The sequence below is a fragment of the Bos indicus genome, chromosome 10 (assembly GCF_029378745.1).
Source record: "Bos indicus isolate NIAB-ARS_2022 breed Sahiwal x Tharparkar chromosome 10, NIAB-ARS_B.indTharparkar_mat_pri_1.0, whole genome shotgun sequence".
In the NCBI taxonomy this organism is placed as follows: domain Eukaryota; kingdom Metazoa; phylum Chordata; class Mammalia; order Artiodactyla; family Bovidae; genus Bos; species Bos indicus.
This window is the reverse complement of record NC_091769.1, coordinates 38,183,921-38,207,415: the sequence shown is the minus strand read 5'-3', so window position 1 is coordinate 38,207,415 and position 23,495 is coordinate 38,183,921. Positions and strand designations below refer to the sequence as shown.

The 23,495-nt window shown below is 36.3% G+C and overlaps 1 protein-coding gene across 2 annotated transcripts in view; it reads left to right on the top strand.

The window, feature by feature from the left end:
- The window catches only part of UBR1 (ubiquitin protein ligase E3 component n-recognin 1), a 152,825-nt gene that overhangs the window by 44,962 nt on the left and 84,368 nt on the right, over positions 1-23,495 (top strand). For both annotated transcript variants that reach the window (XM_019968618.2, XM_070797369.1), the window contains exons 9-19: positions 94-201; positions 845-933; positions 9,323-9,421; positions 10,291-10,448; positions 13,792-13,891; positions 14,409-14,537; positions 17,257-17,437; positions 19,946-20,007; positions 20,281-20,391; positions 21,337-21,402; positions 21,688-21,789. In XM_019968618.2, coding sequence (XP_019824177.2) covers positions 94-201; positions 845-933; positions 9,323-9,421; positions 10,291-10,448; positions 13,792-13,891; positions 14,409-14,537; positions 17,257-17,437; positions 19,946-20,007; positions 20,281-20,391; positions 21,337-21,402; positions 21,688-21,789 — 1,205 coding nt within the window. The remainder of the gene's footprint in view (positions 1-93; positions 202-844; positions 934-9,322; positions 9,422-10,290; positions 10,449-13,791; positions 13,892-14,408; positions 14,538-17,256; positions 17,438-19,945; positions 20,008-20,280; positions 20,392-21,336; positions 21,403-21,687; positions 21,790-23,495) is intronic.

The window sequence follows — 23,495 nt, the reverse complement described above, 5'->3', positions numbered from 1 at the left end:
TTACTGTTAGTTTTTTCATATGTTCTTATAGGAAATGTATTTTTGGGAGAAATACTTTAAGAATAAAAACTATGTAACTTCTTTTGTTTGTAGGTGACTTCAGACAGATCTTTTGCCAAGCTTGCCTTAGAGAAGAACCTGGCTCAGAGAATCCCTGTCTCATAAGCAGGTTAATGCTTTGGGATGCAAAGCTTTATAAAGGTAGGTAGATCTTTACTTACACTTCTTGCTTTGAAGCAAAGGAATATTACAGCTGTAGTGGAGTTGTGATCTCTTTTGTTTATTAAATCAATTAACTTGATAAGATATTATATTTTCAGGGTGAGATTAAGCAGTCAATATGTATTCTTCTGTGTTAAAACCCAGGGAGATTGCCTTTTAATTGTAGTGCCTTTTCATTTAGTCAGAACCAGTAAAAAAGAGTATGTATGTATTCATGTAGTAATGCCATTATAAAAGCCATGTTAATTTTCATTTTTAAAATCTAAACGAAGACCCAAAAGTAAAAAGTTAGAGAAAGCCTAAAGGGGATGGAGAAGGGAAGGTACATAGGATAGTTTTTAGTGAGACAGAATGAAAAGAAATGGAGAAAGGTTGGACGAAGTAGGATGAAGTAAAAGGTACAGCAGTGAGACGGGTACAGAAAATAAGGGAAAAGGCATTACATGTATGTATCTTAAATTCTAGCTCTTAAATATTAACGTGATAAGTGCCACTAATATTTGAGTCCTTGAAGTCTATTAGCATGTGAAATATTTTTATAGTGTTCTGCCACTACTAATAGCTAAAATGTTTTCTTTGCTTTGGCAATGCTCCTCCCACTTCTCCCCAAAATGATTTATAGGTGCCCGTAAGATCCTTCACGAGTTGATCTTCAGCAGTTTTTTTATGGAGATGGAATACAAAAAATTCTTTGCTATGGAATTTGTGAAGGTAATTGCTCTTTATAAATAGATGTCAACAAATGAAAATAGAAAACCATTTTGTAAGTGAAATAATGGAAACAAAGGGGATAATTACAGAACGGGAATTTAATTTTACAGCTTATTTGTTTTTCAAAAAGTTCATCATTTAACTTCACATTTGGTAGTATGAAAGCAGTAGTCTAAGAGGAGATAGTTGGAAAATGACCTGTTATTTGCATAGACAAAGCAATAGGAAGTTGTCACAATTATGAGTACATTTATCTTTTCTAATCATTTGTCTGTTAGTTAAAATTGTAACAAGAGCAGTGACTAGTTGAACGAAGAGCACGGAAAAGGAACAGATATATATACATGCTAAAAGGAGGCAGAAATTTGATGGGTAAGAGTTATACTTAACTATCTGAGGCTAGAATATACAAACATATCTTTTTTAAAAAATTTATTTTAATTGGAGGATTTGCTTTACAATATTGTAGTGGTTTTTGCCATACATTGACATGAATTGGTCACAGGTGTACATGTGTCCCCCATCCCAAAGCCCCCTCCCACCCTCCTCATCCCATTCCTCTGGGTTGTCCCAGTGCACCGGCTTTGAGTGCCCTGTTTCATGCATCGAACTTAGACTGGTCATCTATTTCATGTATGGTAATCTACATGTTTCAATACTTTTGTCTCAAATCATCCCGTGCTCGCCTTCTCCCACAGAGTCCAAAAGTCTGTGCTTTACATCTCTATCTCTTTTGTTGTCTTGTGTATAGGGTCGTCATTACTGTCTTTCTAAATTCCATATATATGTGTTAATATACTGCATTGGTCTTTTTCTTTCTGACTTCACTCTGTATAATAGACTCCAGTTTCATCCATCTCATTAGAACTGATTCAAATGTGTTCTTTTTAATAACTGAGTAATATTCCATTGTGTATATGTACCACAGCTTTCTTATCTATTCATCTGCCAATGGACATCTAGGTTGCTTCCATGTCCTGGCTATTGTTAACAGTGCTGCGATGAAAATTGGGGTATACATGTCTCTTTCCATTCTGGTTTCCTCAGTGTGTATGCCCAGCAGTGGGATTGCTGGGTCATATGGCAGTTCTATTTCCAGTTTTTTAAGGAATCTCCACACTGTCCTCCATAGTGGCTGTACTAGTTTGCATTCCCACCAACAGTGTAAGAGTGTTCCCTTTTCTCCACACCCTCTCCAGCATTTATTGCTTGTAGACTTTTGGATCACAGCTGTTCTGACCGGCAAGAGATGGTACCTCATTATAATTTTGATTTGCATTTCTCTGATCATGAGTGATGTTGAGCATCTTTTCATGTGTTTGTTAGCCATCTGTATGTCTTCTTTAGAGAAATGTCTGTTTAGTTCTTTGGCCCATTTTTTGATTGGGTCATTTATTTTTCTGGAATTGAGCTGCAGGAGTTGCTTGTATATTATTGAGATTCTTTGTCAATTGCTTCATTTCTATTATTTTCTCCCATTCTGAAGGCTGTCTTTTCACCTTGCTTATAGTTTCCTTTGTTGTGCAAAAAAGCTTTTAATTTTAATTAGGTCCCATTTGTTTATTTTTGCTTTTATTTCCATTACTCTGGGAGGTGGGTCATAGAGGATTTTGCCGTGATTTATGTCAGATAGTGTTTTGCCTATGTTTTCCTTTAGGAGTTTTATAGTTTCTGATCTTACATTTAGATCTTTAATTCATTTTGAGTTTATTTTTGTGTATGGTGTTATAAAGTGTTCTAGTTTCATTCTTTTACAGGTGGTTGAGCAGTTTTTCCAGCACCGCTTGTTAAAGAGATTGTCTTTTCTCCATTGTATATTTTTGCCTCCTTTGTAAAAGATAAGGTGTCCACGGGTGCATGGATTTATCTCTGGGCTTTCTATTTTGTTCCGTTAATCTTTATTTCTGTCTTTGTGCCAATACCATACTGTCTTCTTGATGACTGTAGCTTTGTAGTATAGTCTGAAGTCAGGCAGGTTGATTCCTCCACTTCTATTCTTCTTTCTCAAGATTGCTTTGGTATTCAAGGCTTTTTGTATTTCCATACAAATTGTGAAATTATTTGTTTCAGTTCTCTGAAAAATATCGTTGGTAGCTTGATCGATATTGCATTGAATCTGTAGTTTGCTTTGGGTAGTATACTCATTTTCACTATATTGATTCTTCTGATCCATGAACATGGTATATTTCTCCATCTATTTGTGTCTTCTTTGATTTCTTTCATCAGTGTTTTATAGTTTTCTATATATAGGTATTTTGTTTCTTTAGGTAGATTTATTCCTAAGTATTTTATTCTTTTTTTTTGCTATGGTAAATGGGATTGTTTCCTTAATTTCTCTTTCTCTTTTCTCATTGTTAGTGTATAGGAATGAAAGGGATTTCTGTGTATTAATTTTATATGCTGCAACTATATTCGTTGATTAGCTCTAGTAATTTTCTGGTGGTGTCTTCAGAGTTTTCTATGTAGAGAATCATGCCATCTACAAGCAGTGAGAGTTTTACTTCTTTTCCAATTTGGATTCCTTTTATTTCTTTGTCTTCTCTGATTGCTGTGGCTAAAACTTCCAAAACTATATTGAATAGTAGTGGTGAGAGCGGGCACCCTTGTCTTGTTCCTGATTTTATGGGAAATGCTTTCAGTTTTTCACCATTAAGGATAATGTTTGCTGTGGGTTTATCATATATGGCTTTTATTATGTTGAGGTATATTCCTTCTATGCCTGCTTTCTGGAGAGTTTTTATCATAATGGGTGTTGAATTTTGTCAAATGCTTTCTCTGCATCTGTTGAGATAATCATGGTTTTTATCTTTCAATTTATTAATGTGTTATATAACATTGATTGATTTGCAATATTGAAGAATCCTTGCATCCTTGGCATAAAGCCCACTTGGTCATGATGTATGATCTTTTTAATAGATTGTTGGATTCTGTTTGCTAGAATTTTGTTGAGAATTTTTGCATCTGTGTTTATCATGAGATTGGCGTATAGTTTTCTTTTTTTGTCTCTTTTGTGATCTTTATTTCAAAGTCTATTTTATCTGATATTAGTATTGCTACTCCTGCTTTCTTTTGGTCTACATTCGCATGAAATATCTTTTGCCAGCTCTTCACTTTCAGTCTGTATGTGTCCCTTGGCTTGAGGTGGATCTCTTGTAGACAGCGTATATAGGGGTCTTATTTTTGTATCCATCCAGCCAGTCTGTCTGTGGTTGGGGCATTCAACCTATTTACATTTAAGGTAATTATTGATAGGTATGATCCCATTGCCATTTACTTTGTTGTTTTGGGTTTGAGTTTATAAACCTTTTCTGTGTTTCCTTTCTAGAGAAGATCCTATAGCATTTGTTGATGAGCTGGTTTGGTAGTGCTGAATGCTCCCAGCTTTTGCTTGTCTGTAAAGCTTTTGATTTCTCCTTCATATTTGAATGAGATCCTTGCTGGGTATAGTAATCTTGGTTGTAGGTTTTTCTCTTTCAGCACCGTAAGTATGTCCTGCCTTTCCCTCCTGGCCTGAAGAGTTTCTATTGAAGGATCAGCTGTTATCCTTATGGGGATCCCTTTGTATGTTATTTGTTGTTTTTCCCTTGCTGCTTTTGATATTTGCTCTTCATTAGTTTGATTAATATGTGTCTTGGGGTGTTTTTCCTTGGGTTTATTCTGTTTGGGACTCTCTGGGTTTCTTGGACTTGGGTGTCTATTTCCTTCCCCATTTTAGGGAAGTTTTCAACTATTATCTCCTCAGGTATTTTCTCATGCCCTGTCTTTTTGTCTTGTTCTTCTGGGACACCTATGATTTGAATGTTCGGGTATTTAACATTGTCCCAGAGGTCTCTGAGGTTGTCCCCATTTCTTTCTATTCTTTTTTCCTCTCTGCTTCATTTATCTCCACCATTCTGTCTTCCACCTTACTTATCCTATCTTCTGCCTCAGTTATTCTACTGTTGGTTTCCTCCAGAGTGTTTTTGATCTCATTTATTGCATTATTCATTTTTATTTTTGCATTATTCATTATTGATTGACTCTTCTTTATTTCTTCTAGGTCCTTGTTAAACATTTCTTGCATCTTCTCAATCCTTGTCTCTAGTCTATTTATCTATAACTCATTTTTGTTTTCAAGATTTTGGATCAGCTGTATTATCTTTATTCTGAATCTTTTTCAGGTAGACTCCATATCTCCTCCTCTTTTGTTTGGTTTGGTGAGCATTTATCATGTTCCCTTACCTGCTGAATATTTCTCTGCCTTTTCATTTTGTTTTGATTGCTGTGTTTGGGGTGCCTTTTCTGTAGGCTGGAAGTTTGTGTTTCCTCTTTATTGTGGAGCATGCTTCCTGTGGGTGGGTTTGGACTAGTGGCTTGTCAGGGTTTCCTGGTTAGGAGAGCTTGCATCTGTGTTCTGGTGGGTGGACCTGGATCTCTTCTCTCTAGAGCGCAATGAAGTGTACAGTAGTGAGTTTTGGGGTGTCTGTGAGTTTGGCATGGCTTTGGACAGCTTGTCTTTTAATGTTCAGGGTTGTGTTCCTGCTTTGCTGGAGAATTAGCATGGTATGTCTTGCTCTGGAACTTGTCCCTTGGGTGGACCTTGGTTTCCGTGTAGGTATGGAGGCTTTGAGTGAGCTCTTGTCTATTAATGTTCCCTGGAATCAGGAATTCTCTGATGTTCTCAAGTTTTAGAGCTAAGCCACCTGCCTCTGGTTTTCTGTCCTTCTCTTATAGTAGCCTCAAGATTTCTCCATCCATACACCACAGATGAGAAAACATCTAGGTTAATGGTGAAGCAATTCTCCACAGCAGGGGTCACCCAGAGAGATTCATAGAGTTACATAGAGAAGAGAAGAGAGAGGAGGGAGATAGAGGTGACCAGGAGGAGAAGCTGCTGCTAAGTCGCTTCAGTCGTGTCTGACTCTGCGCGACCCCATAGACGGCAGCCCACCAGGCTCCCCCGTCCCTGGGATTCTCCAGGCAAGAACACTGGAGTGGGTTGCCATTTCCTTCTCCAGTGCATGCAAGTGAAAAGTGAAAGTGAAATCGCTCAGTCGTGTCCAACTCTTCGCGACCCCATGGACTGCAGCCCACCAGGCTCCTCCATCCATGGGATTTTCCAGGCAAGAGTACTGGAGTGGGATGCCATTGCCTTCTCTGAGGAGGAGAAGAAGGAGAGTCAAAAGTGGAAAGAGCAGTCTAGCCAGTAATCAGTTCCCTAAGTGCTCTCCACAATCTGGAACACCCAGAGAGATTCACAGAGTTACACGGAGAAGAGAAGAGGGAGGAAGGAGATAGAAGTGACCAGGAGAAGAGGGGCAGTCAAAGGGGACAGACCAGTCTAGCCAGTAATCAGTTCCCTAAGTGTTCTCCACAGCCCAGAATACCCCAAGAGATTCACAGAGTTAAGTCGAGAAAAGAAGGGGGAGGGAGGAAAGGGAGAGTCAAAAGGGGAGAGAGAAATCAAGCCAGTAATCACACCCCTGAGTGAAAATGGATCCTGAAGATTAGACTCTTAAAGGTACAAAATTGATAACAAATACCAAAAACGCAGAGATTAAAAGTCTAGAGTAGAGGCTAGACTTTCAAAAAAACAATATTGAAAATACAAAACAAAATCAATCACAAAAAATTATAAAATATATATATATATGAAACTTGCTTTAAAAATAGGGTCTTTTTTCCTGCAACATAATAGTAGGTTATAAAAATGAAAATTAAAGGAGTAATAAAGAGCTTAAAGTTTAAAAAAATGCAAAAGTGATAATAGTAAAAATATATCTAGGAATTTCTCTGAAGCTGTTGTGGGCAGCGTGGGGTCAGTTCAGTTTCAGATAGTTCTTTGTTCCAGCTTGTACTTGTTCCCATGGTCTATAGGCCCCTCCAGTGCTTAGTCAATGTTAACTACAGGATTTTAATCTGTTGCACCTGACACTTCCAGAGCTGTTTCCTCTTCTTTATTTTGGCTTCCTCTGTTTGCAAGTCTCTTCAGTGTCTAATTTCTGCCCTGACACAAGGGAGCAAAGGTGGTCACTTATTTAGGCTTACTTGTTCAGTTGTGTTGTGGGGAGCGAGGGACACTGCCAACAAATATTGCTGGCGTGTGTGGGGAGTGCTCGCAGTGTATGGACCACACTGGGTTTGCCCCAGCTCATGGCAGCATGTGCTTCCTGGGTCTACACTGCTCAGGCTCCAGGGTGCTCTGCAGGGGCATTGTCCAAAGCAGGCCCTGCAGTTTTTGCACTTCCCAGGTCTAAGCTGCTCAGGTTCTCGGGTACTCTGCAAGGGCACAGACTAGGTTGGGCATGTGTTTTGTGCCCTTCCCAGGTCCAAGCAGCTCAGGCAACCAGGTGTTTGACAAATGCACTGTCCCAGGTGGAACATGCGTCTTAATCACCTCCCCAGTCCCAGCCACGTGGTTTCCCAGGTAGGCTGCATGTCTCTTCTGGTGAGCTGATCTCAGGCTGCGACTCTCCTGGCAGATGTCAACTGTCCAGGATCCCAGGAAGACATGGTTAGCAACTGGAAGCCTGCTCATAGTTTAGTGGAGGATGCCCATCTCTGGGACCAAGATTGGAGCAGCCCCTTGCCTTCCAACTCTGGCTGTCACACACCTGCTTCTCTGCCTCCAGCAGAGGGGAGAGGCCTGTACACCCCCGGCTAGCTCTCCTTTGGTATTGGCTCAATCCTTTGTTCTGTGAGCAGCACAGGCTGTGCTTTAGAGCCTTTTGCGGTAAAGTTCTCTCTTTTTTTTTTCTTCTCCAACAATCCCACAGTTTGGGTTGCTATCTCACATTAGCTCCCTCAGATTGTCCTCAGGGCATTCAGGCCCAGTCCTTATCCTAAGCACCGATTATGCAGCCTTCACCTCCCTGTCCAGCTCCTGCTGGCTGGTGGCAAACACAAGCGTTTGGGATACTTTTCCACTGGCAGTTGTGTTTAGGTGAGTATTCTGTGGGTTTTTGTTTTTGTTTTTTTCTCCCGGTTATGCTGCCCTCTGAGATTCTGAAACTCCCCACAGACCCACCTGTGAGAGGGTTTCCTACTGTTTGGGAAACTTTTCCTCCTTCACAACTCCCTCCCCAGGACCGGTCTCTGTCCCTAACTCTTTTGTCTCTCTTTTTGTCTTTTATGTTTTGTCCTACCTTCTTTCGAGGAGAATGGGCTGCCTTTCTGGGTACCTGGTGTCTTCCGCCAGTGTTCAGAAATTGTTTTGTGGAAGTTGCTCAGCATTCAAATGATCTTTTGATGAATTTGTGGGAGGAAAAGTGTCCTATTCCTCCCATCCTATCCCTCCCTCTTAGAACTGCTTCTATAGCTTTTTAATATTGTTTTGTTGATCTATTGTATATCCCTTACACTGTTATATTTTCTTGTGTGTCTCTCAAGTTAAATTAGTTAGAACATGTACTTCTTTAAATCTTTTACTTTGTCTTATACAGAGGTATGCAAGAAATACGTGTTAGTTTATTCTGATTTTGAGTTGCACAAAATTTTTCAAAACTTAGGACAGAGGTAGAATCAGAATGGAATTGAAAGCAGAACATGAAATAATGGTTATCATAGGTAAATGATAATGTGGGATAAGATACTTGCACTTCCTTGATTTTATAATTAGATTGATGAAAGCAGCTAAGATATTTGGTTTCTTGAAAGGTGATGACAACTCAAATTATCAACTCTATTCTTCAAAAACTCTTTAGAGATAGAATAAAGGACCATGTATGTGATCTGAAATGAAGTTTTTTCTTTATACAATAGCAGTTCACCGTCCTTAGGATTACCTGTTAAACTTCGTGTGAATTCTAATGGAATTAAATATTTAGGTCAAGGATCTAATACTGTGCTTATATATAATAGCTGCTTGAGGCATGACTGGATGTATTATTGTTTTTGTTCTTGCAAGATAGCAGGGTTGATTTTCATCTGGTATGCATTAGTATGGATAAGAAGTTATGCACAGCCAGCATCCATTCTGTTTAAGGCTGGATTGAATCTGATGATTGATTTTCTGGGTCATATCAGTTTTTAAATGCATTTAATATAGTCCCTTCTTTATTGCATTGGGAAGAAAATCTGCTAAAGATTGCCCCAGATTCTGTTTGGAGAAAGGATATATTGTACCTTTGCAGTCCTCTATGATTTTTACCTCTGTGTGTGTGTGTGTTTTGTTTTTTAAAAATCATTATTTCTTACTATACTAGATTGGATAGCTGAATTCCTATTCGATCTTTTGTTACTTGCTGTTTTACTAAATTTTTGTTGACTAGTATCTCCCTTTAATAAAAAGGTATTATAATACTTGCCATCTTATACATAGAAACAAATACAGGAGCTGTTAAAACTGGGATTTTAAAAGTTTTCAGTAGTCATTTATAATTGCTTCTCTACTTATTGTTGTATCTTTCAGTATTACAAGCAGCTCCAGAAAGACTATATCAGTGATGACCATGACAGAAGTATCTCTATAACTGCACTCTCAGTTCAGATGTTTACTGTTCCTACTTTGGTATGTATTAATTAGTCTTGACAATCTTTCTAAGTAACATTTGTTTTATTTTTAAAGAATTTTATTTAATGTTGAATTAAAACAATTTCTGAGTCACTATGTTCTATTCCACTTGGAAAGTTGAATAATTCTTCAGTGGTATCAGCATGTGAATACTTTAATGGTTCCCAAAGACTAGGTAACTCGTGGAGTGGGAGTGGTGGCTCTGAGTTGCTTTGAAAGTCCTCATTTCTGCAGGGGAACACCAGAGCTGGTTTCTCGATGTCTAGAGTAACTTAGGAGCAGTGCCTTATTAATACCTTTACTCTTGTTGTTGTTGAGGGTGAGAGGAGAGCCTAAGATACAGCAAAACTGGGGGAGAGTATGACTGTCAGGCATTTGCAGGAGGTGGTGCTGCAAGGCTTGGGAGGAGAGTGAAGGATTCTGCTTCCTTTTTGTACTACTACCATTGCTGTTTCTTATGGACAGTTTGGTTTCTACTTTCTCTTTTCAAAGCCCAGAGAAAAGGATATGAAAGAGAAATTGAATTGTGAGTGAGGGGGAAATGTCAGAATACATAATGTACATGATAGAAGCCTGAAGTATATCTATTTGTTCTACTTCGCTCACTGTATAATTAATAGTGGTAAACATTCATGTCAGTAACATGTGTAATGGGCTTTGGGTGTTCAGACAGGTGTTTTCTAGTTACTGAGAGGTAGGGAACTTTTAGAAAATAATTTCTCAGAAATTGCTATTCTGTGAGAATAAGGACTGTGTTTGATGCTCAGCAAACATTTATTCAAAATGACTTACCAACCAAATGAATAGATAAAATCCATACTATAATGAGTTAATACTAATGACAATATTCTTGACATATTCTACAGGCTCGACATCTTATTGAAGAGCAGAATGTTATCTCTGTCATTACTGAAACTCTCCTGGAAGTTTTGCCTGAGTATTTGGATAGGAACAATAAATTCAACTTCCAGGGTTATAGCCAAGACAAATTGGGAAGAGTATATGCAGTAATTTGTGATCTAAAGTAAGTTGTTCGAGTCAAAAGGTGAGGGTACCTATTAAACACAGTTGGATTTATTCTATCCTATAAATAAACATCTGATCTTTTTGGTTATCTAGTGATGATGAGTACAAAGAACTGTGACTGTCATGTCAGTAAATCTCTTAAGTAAAGTCTTTTTATAAAGTTAAAATCAGGTCAATAAAGAAGATACTGAGGAAGGGCCTCTCATAGGAACTAGGGTCTTTTGGGATCATTAAATGAGTCTCCATTGTAGTCACCATGTCTTCCACTCACTTCCACTCATGCATTTTTCTTCTGCCCCTCTTGCATAGTCTCTTTGTGGTTAGTTTCAAACGATCTTGTTGATGTGAATTTTTTTAATTCCCTTTTTCATACATATGATCAAGTTATAGATATTCATCCAAGGTTTCTTAAGATATTCTCGCTGAAGAGAATGGAGTTTCCTTTTAAACTAAAGTTGAAATCACATGATAGATCATATTTGGGATCATTGAACCTAAAAGGAAATAAATTTCTGTTTTTTTAAAAATAGATGGCGACTACTGTAAGGATTATGCTATATAAAGTATTCAATAAATCATAAACTTCAAAAAATTATTTTAAGAATATATTGACAAAATATGTTTCATTTACTTTGCTGTTTAAAAAAAGAGCTCTGAGATATATATCACACAAAACAAACAAAAAATATACAAAAACTCCAAATGGCAGTACTTAATGTTTAGTGTTAAATTATTCTATTTGTCATTCCTTTGGTCTGCTGTATAGGAAAAATCTCTTTACTGTAGTTCTCATTACTCTGAAGTATTCTTATAACAGAGTTCCTTTTCTATCCAGATAAGTAGTGCATAATCACATCATTATTTTACCATATTTTATTTTGTGGATCTCTGACTATAATTATTCTCTACAGTAAATAATTTAGAGTTACTTCAACTCTTTGCGACCCATAGACTATAGCCTGCCAGGCCTCTCTGTCCATGGAATTCTCCAGGCAGGAATACTGGAGTGGGTTGCCGTTCCCTCCTCCAGGCTGCGTCTGCTTGTCTCCTGCATTGCAGGTGGGGCTCTTTTACCATTGTACCACCTGGGAGGCCTACCCCTATGGTAGAACTTTAGGGTCCTTGGTTGGGAAGGTAATTTTAAAGTTTTCCCACTCTTGCAATGCTCACAACTTCTCTTCTACATCCTTATATAAGTAGACATACCTCTAAAGACAAGGAGAAGGGAAAATTAATGTCTTTTGGGGACTTATTTAATTCACTCTCACAAGGGTCCTGTGTTATTTATTAGTAACCATTGTGTGCTAAGGAACTTTGCTTATTCTACTTCATTTTATTCTTGCAGTGTTCTCATAAGGCAGGTGGTATAAGCTTTATTTGTAGATTATAATTATTTGCCTAAGGTCATAAAGCTAGTAAGTGGCCGGATTTGAGCCTAGCACTATTTATCTGTAATACTCATGTTCCTTTCACTACGTCAAGTAGCCTCACAGACTACATAAACAGCAGTAAAGCCTTGTCTGAAACCTGGCCTAAAACACCAATCAGATATTCCCTTCATTTTACAAGTAATTATTGAGCCCCATTTCTCAGTCTCTCATTGTAGAAATTTTGTAGTAATTCTTATTATTTCCCCATAGCCTTATTCATTCACCACTTCTTCTTGAAACCCTTTTAAATCAGAAATAGCCACAAATACTTAATGCCTTTTAGTTGTTTCTTTTCTTCTTTACTCTTTCTTTTCTTCCTGTCTCTTGCATCTTCTTTACTTCCTAGGTCTCCTATAGGAGTCAGGCATAAACTATGTGAAGTCACAAGAAACTAGAAACATAAATTCTTTTCTCTAGATCAATGCTTCTCAAGTGTTAATGACTGCAGATCATTGTGGGAGCTTGTTAAAAGGCAGACTGAGTAGATCTGACTAGAACCCAAGATTCTGCATTTCTAAAGGTTTACTTGATGCTGATACTTCTGGTGTGTGAACCAACCTTTTGAGTAGCACTGTGCTCTAGAAAACAGCCAAACTTTGATGCCATTTATTCATTGTGGTAAAATTTAAACTTTAGCCTTTTTTACTTTTACTTTAAAGGAAAAGTTTAGAATATAATTAACATAAAGTTATTTCTTTGATAAAGTCCAGATGATTGTATTTTAACTTTGAATATATTAATAGATATTTAAAGGGAAAAATTAAACCATAATCCTTATTATCTTTACAAATAAAATTAATTTTTCCTCCATCTTTTTGCCTTGTCTTTTATGTTCTGCATTAGTTCCTTTGTGCCCTTTTTTGGGGAGCTTAACTTTGGATTACAGTGTCCAGGATACATATCTGTTTTTTCCCTCTACACTGTGAACTTCAAGGGTTGGGTATCGTATCTGTGTTTCTGTTCCTGATACCTGTTGTGTAATAGGAATTGATTTGGGTTGACTGATTGCAAAATAATTTTTATCAATTATTAATTACTCCTTCCTGAGAAGTTATTTCATGGTAAACCTTCCCATTTCACATGAAACCAGTCATTTTCTTTGCAGCCTAAAGAAGTATTGTTCTTATAAATTGTAGGCCACATTGGGTCTGTTTATCTTTTGAAACAAATGTATTCTGATATGTAAGCCAGGATGACATAGGTGTTTATATCCTCCTTCTGGGATCAGGGCAAAGAATGCCTGGAGGTGGGAAGTCTTATAAATTTCCTGACCCACCAGCAGTAGTTTATCTATGGTACTGAAATCAGATAGCAGGACTGAATGGCTCTGGTAACCAGTACCGGAATATTCACACCAAGTTACAAATCTCTAGTCATACTGAGCAGCAACAATAAAGGTATTGAATCCTCAGGCCAAACTACTATATGCGTTGCAATTTTTCTGTAATTCTTATGACTACATGCTTTAGGGGTAAAAGTATGTCATTTTAATGAATAAAATTAGTTTTTAACTTACAGAATATTCTGAAACAGTTTGCACAGACAGCAGACATCCTGCACAGGTAGTTTTGACATGTATTTTGAGACTGAGAGGATTTCATCTGGTCCTTCGGGTAAAGAGTATGAATGCTTCTAGAAAATTTGTATTGTGATTGTCCATCTGTGACCAGCTAGTTTCCTTCTAGATTCACTTAATCAGCCTAATTTTTGAGTGGAGAAGTCAGGCTTTAGCTTTGACATCTGCCTCTGGTAGAGCATTCACATTTTGCTGGCATAATTCTCGTGCTGCCTAGAATTGTAAGAAATTTGAATACATAATTTTGATGAATCAACATTGTCTATAGCCCTGAGAACCTTAAAATTATCTCAAAACAGGAAAGTAAAATGTTTCTTTGTCTCTTGAAATACTAGATATATCCTGATCAGCAAGCCCACAGTATGGACAGAAAGATTAAGAATGCAGTTCCTTGAAGGCTTTCGATCTTTTTTGAAGATTCTTACCTGTATGCAGGTATGATAGTTCTTCTGTACATCAGTAAGATAAATTTATTTTAAAAATTTAATCCCAGTTTTTCATGTTTTGTTTTGAGCAAATTACAGTTTTGAGAAAGAATAATTGTAGCAAAGTAAAAGTAAAATTTAAACACTGACTCACTGATCCTGCTTTCATAGACCTTAGTTAACTGCTGCTGTTACTATCAATGTTTATTACTGTATACTATGTGATAACTGTTGTAAATATTTTCACGCATTATTTCTTTTGAACCTCATAGCAATCTTATGAGATAGTTACTATTATTATTCCCATTTTACATACAAGGGAATTATAGCTTAGAAATAATTTGACCAGGATCATACAGCTAGAGAGTGACAGTGAGAGTTTGAATCATGCATTCTGACTTAGATAACCATGTTTTAAAAAAATTATAAGCATACATGAGTATGAACCTTGATGATTTTATATTTTGCCAGTGGAGGAGCAAAGAAAGAGAGGGCATGTATGTGTGTTAATTACTCTTTTCTTGTAGGGAATGGAAGAAATCAGAAGGCAAGTTGGGCAACACATAGAAGTAGATCCTGACTGGGAGGCTGCCATTGCTATACAGATGCAGTTGAAGAATATTTTACTAATGTTCCAAGAATGGTGTGCTTGTGATGTAAGTAAAGTTTTTTAGGAGGATCAGTGCCTTTTTAAGTGTTCTAATGGTTAATAGCACAGTTTTATGTTGCAACTTCCTTGATGTAAAGTTTTATTACTTCTGATATTTTCTTATATATTTGAATCATCTTATTAAATTTGTAGTTTTTTACACTTAGTTAGAAAATGTGCTCCATGGTATTCCATTTACTGTTGGGAAGAGTGGAGTTGAAAAAATACAACACACACTAATTAATAAATTAAATAAATTTATTTCCTTGGACATGAATATTAATAATATGAAAATTAAGATTAGACTTTTAAATAGTTCAACAACGGAAGTGAGTGGCTATTTATTCAATCAAGAGTCTTGAGTGCATTAAACCATTAAAAATATTACTTTTAAAATATAGTACTAATGTTTTTCCTTAAGCAATAATTTTAGACCATAGCCCTCTTTAAACATAATCCTAATCAAATTACCTTTTGAGAAGATGACCTCATTTATTTCTGCTCTGAGAAAATTAACATTATCTCAGTCAAATTTTTTCGTCTTCTCCAGTTTTTCTGTACCACTCACTACAGTCTATTCACTGAGTTTCTGCATATATCTTCACTATTGGTCTCTTTCTATTTACCTCTTTCTTAAAGTGTTGTCTCTACCTAGGCTCTTGGTCTCAATCTATATTACTTCTTCCTGGAGTTTCCTTCCTCTAGTATTTCCCACTGTTTGATTCATCTGCCTTAAACACCAGGACTATGCTTAAAAGCCATGAGAATAAAAGACCCCTTGCCACTGCTACCTCATAAACTGTTTTCTGTCTTCCTTTTTTCCTTTTCTGTTGCACCACCAGCAGTTGGTCACAGGTTCAGAGTGGCAGCTACACTCACAGACACAATAGACTTCAATCTAACGCAGTAGCTGTATAGAACATTAAGGACAGGAAATATTGTCCAGTTATCTGTCATAGCACATGTTTTTTGGCTCTCTTCACCTTAGGGGAGGGCATGGTTAATCATTGGAGATGAGGTCAGTGTGTGGTGTTCATCTTGACCCCTGCAGATGTCTATATTTACTGAATGTAAATCATCTGAAGTCATCTACATATGCTGTTGCCACTCTTTAGCTTCTAAAACTGCTTTAGAGCCAGGTTTCTGTCCTTACGAATTAATAGGAACTGTATCTTGAAAATATTTCAAAGGATCTATTTAGTAACCAAATTCAGGTCTTTTCCCTCTACCTTAAATATCTGTAGCATTGTGTTCTTTTGAGAACCTTAATCATTTGAAATTCTCTTTCCCTCTGATTTTCACAAGCCTTCTTATCCTAGTATTTCTATTATTGGTTACCCATTTCAATCAATGACTGCCTTTCCCCCCTCAATTCCTTCTGCCTAGTAAATGAGACATTCCCCAATATTTTCTTCTCTTTCTTACAGATCTTTTATTTATCCCACCTCAATTAAAACTTCATAAAATAACTTTCCCAAGCTATAGTATCACTTGTGTTTGTGTGTTGCACATGACTGCTTAGATGCTACGTTTCTATTTCAAACTCAACATATCGTATGATTTGTCATCATTTCATTCTATTTCCAGCTTGCATTTTCTCTTCTTGACTTTCTTGTTCTGTTCATGACACCATGATTCATGCATTCATCCATACAGGAAATCTGAGAGCTACTGTGTTCTGTGTGTTAGATGTTAACAGACCTTTGAGGGAAAAAAATGTTTTGTGTTCAGGTTAAGATTGAAAAATGTTAGGTTGAACAAAATCAAACATTTTTTTAAACCACTGAACTTCTCAAACCTTTGATAAATCAATGGGTTAATCAATCATTTCTAAGAGGAATAGTCCCAAAATTTATTTAACTATAGAATTCTTTTTTAAAAATAAAATCCATGTGAGAAATGCTCTTAAAAAGTGACCTTTGACTCATCTCCCTCCCATATTCACCCAGATTTGAGTCTTCCTCCTCCTAATTTTGTTTTATAATCCTATTTCCTGTAAGTTTATTCTTTTTCGCCATGACTGGCCCCACCCTTGCTGAGTCCCTTAATACCTTACACTTAACTTAGTAATAAAATTTTCTGTTGGTTTCCTTGTCTCCTAACATTGCCCCCTCCAATCCATCATCTTCAGTGACACCCACTAACTCTTCTTGAAACAATACGTTGACTACATTATTACACATCAGATACTCTCAAGTCTATTCAAATTCACATGGCTGTGCCAAGGCATATTTCCAGTTTACTGGCTCATTAATTCTATCCATGAGCCCTCTGATTTATCCAAATTTTATTCTTTTCCACTCCCTGAACAGGAGTTGTACTTCCCCTTATTTCTGTTTGTTTATTCTGTATCTCTGCTTATATTGCTACCATCTCTCCAACTTCCCCCCATGCTTAAGCTGCATATTCTTTCAGACCCCACTCAAAAGCTATGTTTACAAATGTGTGTTCCCAATTGTCTGTGAATTTTTTCTTTTTTTGCCCTATTAAAGTTATTAGTTTATACCACTTACATGGCTTACAGTTTTTTACTTTGATTGTGTATGTGTGTTTGTCTGACTATCTTAATGTTTCCTACAGGTTTGCAGATCCTGTTGAGGTAGCTTTAATAACACATAGAACAATTTTGTGCTTGTATTTATTTAATAGTAAATATTTATTGAATGATATATTAATAATAAAGTAGGTAACTTATCAGTTTATTTGCATTCTTATTTTCCTTTTAGGAAGAACTCTTACTAGTGGCTTATAAAGAATGTCACAAAGCTGTGATGAGGTGCAGTACAGGTTTCAAATCTAGTAGCAAAACAGTAATACAATTGTGTGGTCATACTTTGGAAACTAAGTCCTACAAAGTATCTGAAGATCTTGTAAGCATACATCTGCCACTGTCTAGGACTCTTGCTGGTGAGTGTTTATTTGGTTCTTGCGTGTTTCTATTAGCTTTGTTTTCTGTAGATATTCATATTAGAATCAGTACTGCTTTTGTGAGCACATACTTAGATCAAATAACTGCAGTTAAGAACTGTCACTGTCCTTCAAAGAGCTGTGACCAGACATGTCAGTGTGTTTGTTTACCTGGATCTTTTGTTATCTGGGTCAACTCATGGATCCTCATAGTATACACTTTAGGACCAACTTGGTAGCTTACTGCCTAACCAAGCGTGTAGGAAAATCTTGTTGCAGTTTTTTCACCCTCTTCTCTATCTGGTTGCACCAGTGATTCTGTCACTATTCCTTTCACCACTGAAAGAAAGAAATCTTAGATTTCCTTCAATCATCCTTTGATTTGCTCTTCCATGTAAATTGGCCCTGTCAGTTTTTTTTCTTCTTTTAACAACTTTGTTGAAGTGTATGTATTTATATTTTTGTGGTGAAATATACATAAAATTTACCATTTTAATCATGCTTAATTATATGATTCAGTGGTGTTAAGTATATTCACATTGTTGTTCAACCATCACCACCATCCATATCCAAAATTTTTTCATCTTCCCAATCTGAAATTTTGTACCCATTCAACATAGCTTCTCATTCCTTGTTCACTGTCATAGAAATTTTCTGTCTCTATGACTTGACTACTCTAGGTATCTCATATAAGTGAAATCATTCTTGTATCCTTTTATAACTGGCTTATTTCACTTAGCATAATGTTCTCAAAGTTCATCCATGTTGTGATGTGTATAAGATTTCCTTCGCCTTTAAGGTTGGATAATATTCCATAGTGGGCTTCCCTGGTAGCTCAACTGATAAAGAATCCACCTGCAGTGCAGGAGACCCCAGTTCCTGGGTCAGGAAGATCCCCTGGAGAAGGGATAAGCTCCCACTCCAGTATTCTTGGGCTTCCCTGTGGCTTAACTGGTAAAGAATCCGCCTGCAGTGCAGGAGACCTGGGTTCAATCCCTGGGTCAGAAAGATCCCCTGGAGGAGGGCATGGCAACCCACTCCAGTATTCTTGCCTGGAGAATCCCCATGGACAGAGGAGCCTGGTGGGCTATAGTCCATGGCATCGCAAAGAGTCGCACATGACTGAGCGACTAAGCACAGCACAGTATTCTATAGTTTGCATACCACATTCTGTTTATCTATTCATCCTCCAGTAGATGTTTAGGTTGCTTACGACTTTTGACTATTGTTGAATAATGTTGCCATGAACACAGGTATCCAAATATCTGTTTGAATCCTTGTTTTCAGTTCTGGAATTATACACCCATAGAGTGGTATTGCTGGATCATAAGATAATTCTAGTTTTTAATTTTTTGAAGAGCTACCATACTGTTTTCCATGGCAGCTGCGCCAGTTTACATTCCCAACAACAGTGCACAAGGATTCCAATTTCTTTACATCCTCATCAACATTTGTTATTTTTTCTTTTAAATAACCATCCTAATGAGTGTGAACTGGTATCTCCTGTGGTTTTGATTTGCATTTTCTTAATGATTAGTGATACTGAGCATTGTTTCCTGTGCTTACTGGCCATATGTATTTCTTCTTTGGAGAAATGTCTGATCAAGTCCATTGTCTATTTTGTAATCAGATTTTATTGTTGAGTTATTGGAATTCCTTGTATATTCTGGATATTAACTGCTTATCAGATATATGATTTCCTGATATTTTCTTCCATTCTGTGGGTTGCCTTTTCACTCTGTTGTTCGTGTCCTTTGATGCACAAAAGTTTTTAATTTGGTATAGTCTTAATTTATTTTTCCTTTGATTACCTATGTTTTTGATGTCATAGCCAAGAAATTATTATCAAATCCAATGTTGCAAAGTCATTTCCCTATGTTATATTCTAAGAGTTTTATAGATTTAGCATCTGTATTCAGATTGCTGATATCAGTGTTAGGTAATTTTTGTATGTGGTATAATTGACATGTGATTTTATGTCACTTCTATTTTTACAAAAAGAAATACCTAGATTAGTTTTTATTTCTTTTTATTTTATTGAGATATAGTTGATTTACAATGCTGTGTTAAATTTCTGTTGGACAATAAAATAGTTAAGTTATATATACATATACATACATATATATATATATATATATATATATACACACACACACACACACACATTTGTATATTCTTTTTTCATAATGGTTTATCACAGGATATTTAATACAGTTCCCTGTGCTATACAGTTTTTATTTCTTTTGATACTTGGTTTGTGAGGAAAATAATTTCTTAGGAAGCAGCATAATATTTATATATATATAAATAATACAACGTAGGATCTTAAATATGTTAGTAATACTGTGTTTCAAAATTAGAAATCAAAACTTTGCATTCTGAAGCATCATATCTAAGCTCAATTAATGTATATTTAAATTTCACAAGTTTTCAAACTTGATGAATTAACTGGGAAATAAATCAACTGGGTTTATTGCTTTCTCATCTTTTTCATTTTTTAACTTTTAGGTCTTCATGTGCGTTTGAGCAGGCTGGGTGCTGTTTCAAGACTGCATGAATTTGTGCCTTTTGTAAGTGACTATTAAATTCTGACTTGCTTATATTCTATTTCTAAATACCTCTTGGTTGAGTGGGAAGAAAAAGATATTTTGAAACCTACCTGAATAATTCCCAGTTAATAATTTTATGTCTGTGTCCTAGAACATTGAAACCTGAATCATGGTGACTTGGAGTCCTCTAGTTCAAGCCCTTCCATTTTACAGATGAGAAAATGGAGCAATGTATATAGTGCCATAGCATCCAAACCTCTGAGAAATATTGACATTGATCTCACTCTGTTTCAGGAGGATTTTCAGGTAGAGGTACTGGTTGAATATCCTTTGCGTTGTCTGGTATTGGTTGCCCAGGTTGTTGCTGAGATGTGGCGAAGAAATGGGCTCTCTCTCATTAGCCAGGTATGGCAAGGCATATTATTCATATTATGTGTTCATTTTCTGCTTGCTTTTTCCTTTATTAATTTATATTTTACTTTGTATCCCTGGATTCTGCTCAGTATTTTTGTTTTCCAGCTCTTGTGTAAACTCAAGGAAGTTCTAGTGACCATATGGACATTTTCTTTAATCCTCTTAAGTGGATAGGTCAGGTGAAAGCCAGTAGTACCAGCAGAAACTTTCCCACTAATAGATGTCTTTTCTGAAGATTACCTTACTTGGGAACTGTGAACTTCCTACCACCAGTCTTAATTGAACAGCATCTTACAATTTTTCCCTCTTTTAGAGCAAATAAGGAGAAGTGCTTTTCCTGAAAGATGGGGAAATGAATTGTAAAGATACTGCTTAGGAGAAAAATGGCATTGATTGATTGTAGGAATTTGGTTTACTTTTTTTGAAGTGGGTGTTTTAAACTTAGTATGTTTTTCTCTGCTCAGTCATGTCCAACTCTGTGACCCCGTGGACTATAGCCCGCCAGACTCCTCTGTCCATGGAATTTCCCAGGCAAGAATGCTGGAGTGGGTTGCCATTTCCTCCTCCAGGGGATTTTCCGGACCCAGGGACTGAACCTGGGTCTCCTGCATTGCAGGCAGATTCTTTACTGCTAAGCTACGGAGGAAATTCTTGCAATTGAACTTGGTGGGGGAGTCAGTTACTTTGTTACACATTTTGAGAATAATAACTAGTATAGAGCATTTTAAACTCTGAAGTATTTTCATGAATATTTTCTCACATCATCCTCCCAAATCCCTTAAAATGATTCATAAATTTACAGCTTTTTTTTTTTTCTGCTACAAAGTAGTTCTTGGGGTTTCTAGTTTAGAAAAAATTTAAAGAATAGTTTTTGCTGAGAATTTTGTTTGAAATAAAATGATTCTCTTAGCTTCTGTTCTACCTTTTATTTTATAGGTGTTTTATTACCAAGATGTTAAATGCAGAGAAGAAATGTACGATAAAGATATCATTATGCTTCAGGTACCTATTTAAATTTGTTCTGATATGTGTCATAACCTTCCTTCCTATATTCTTTGTAATAGGAGAAGATATTATAACATAATAACTTTTTTATAACTTATTATTGTATTATACTTTTATTTACTTAAGTTTTTCTCACTGTTGAGATGAATATAGAATCATAGAAGCAGAAAGGACTGCTACATTATCTTCTGCAGATTTACCTTATTCTCATAGCCCTATTACTAGAGACAAAATGTTTCTCCATTTAATACATAGAACTATGGGACTTGATTTCTTTCACAGATTGGTGCATCTCTAATGGATCCCAACAAGTTCTTATTACTCGTACTTCAGAGGTATGAACTTGCTGATGCTTTTAATAAGACCATATCCATAAAAGACCAGGTAAGTGATAGAAACTGATATGTAAATTAATCCAAAGAAAATATTAATGTTAACTATTTTAATCATATATAAGATTATTTATTTATATATGTATATCTCTAAGCACCACACACATACATAAAACATACATGTACTTCTGAATGTACATACATATACTCTTTTTACTCTGTAAAAATTAGAATGTAGTTGGCCCTCCATATACATGGATGCAGAATCCTGACCTACTAGTCAGTATATATAAGGGACTTGAGCATCTGTGGATTTTGGTATCTGCAAGGGTCCTGGAGTAATCCCCTGAGGATACTGAGTGATGACTGTATACAGATTAACAAAAAGGAGAAGAAAATCAAATGAAACTCTGCCTCCTAGAAATGATCACTTTTAAAGTTTTGGTGTTGTTTGTTTTTAAAGGAAAAATTGAATCTTTCATATGTGCTATTTTGCAATTTGCTTCCTGTGCTTAATGAAATATTGTGATACTTTTTTTTCTTGGCATTAAAGAAGTATATAACTGCATCATCTTTTTTAACATAATTTTTAATGGCTATATAATATTGCACTTTATACTTTAGTCTCCTATTGCTGAAGGGGTTTTTTGATTTTTGTTGCTCTTATGAACATCTCTGCACCTCAAGGTTTAAATACTTGCCTACTTATTTTGTTAAAATAAATTCTTAGGGGTAGATTTGCTGGAGAATGCAGCATACCCTTTCTTATGTTTCTTGAATAGATATTGTCAAACTGACTCTCTCTAGCAGTATATACATCTGTAATGGCACTGGTACTTTGTTGATCTAATGTGTGAAAGATGGTGTTTAATTTTTGCAGTTTTTTAGTTATCAGTGAGGTTGACTTTGTTTTCATGATTATTGACTTTTTTTTTCTCCTTTTTGTTAGTGAATTATCTGTTCCTGTCCTTCACCTTTTTCCTGTTTCTATAAAAGTTCCTTATTTAGTAAAGATATTCTTTATTTGTATTTATTACCTTTTTTCAGTTTATAGTTTGTCTCTGGAGTTTTATCACCTCTTCATTGTTTTAATATTTCATACCAGTTTATAAAGTAGCCTTTGTAATTTATGAATTACATTATTTTATTCTTCAAATTAGAAGTCACTTACAAAGGCACAAAGAATAGGATACAAAATACAAAGCTAATTTTGTCATGTTTTTATACTCAGTGAAAATGAGTATCTAATTTACTATAGTATTTAAGTAACAGGTGTTTTAGGGAGGTGTACACTCACCATAGCTGTTAGTTACATATTTGTAGCCACTGTCTCACCAACCCTGTTAAGAAGGAAGCCATAGTACAGGGAAGGTTAAAGGTTAAAGAATTCTTTTGCTGAATGAAGGCTTGGTGGATAATAAGGATAATAAAAACAATAATAATATTTAGCAATTGTTATTGAGTTCTTCGGAGAAGGCAGTGGCAACCCACTCCAGTACTCTTGCCTGGAAAATCCCATGGATGGAGGAGCCTGGTAGGCTGCAGTCCATAGGATCGAGAAGAGTCGGACACTACTGAGTATCTTCACTTTCACTTTTCACTTTTATGCATTGGAGAAGGAAATGGCAACCCACTCCAGTATTCTCGCCTGGAGAATCCCAGGGACGGCGGAGCCTGGTGGGCTTTGCCATCCATGGGTTTGCACAGAGTAGGACACGACTGAAGCAACTTAGCAGCAGCAGCAGCAGCATTGAGTTC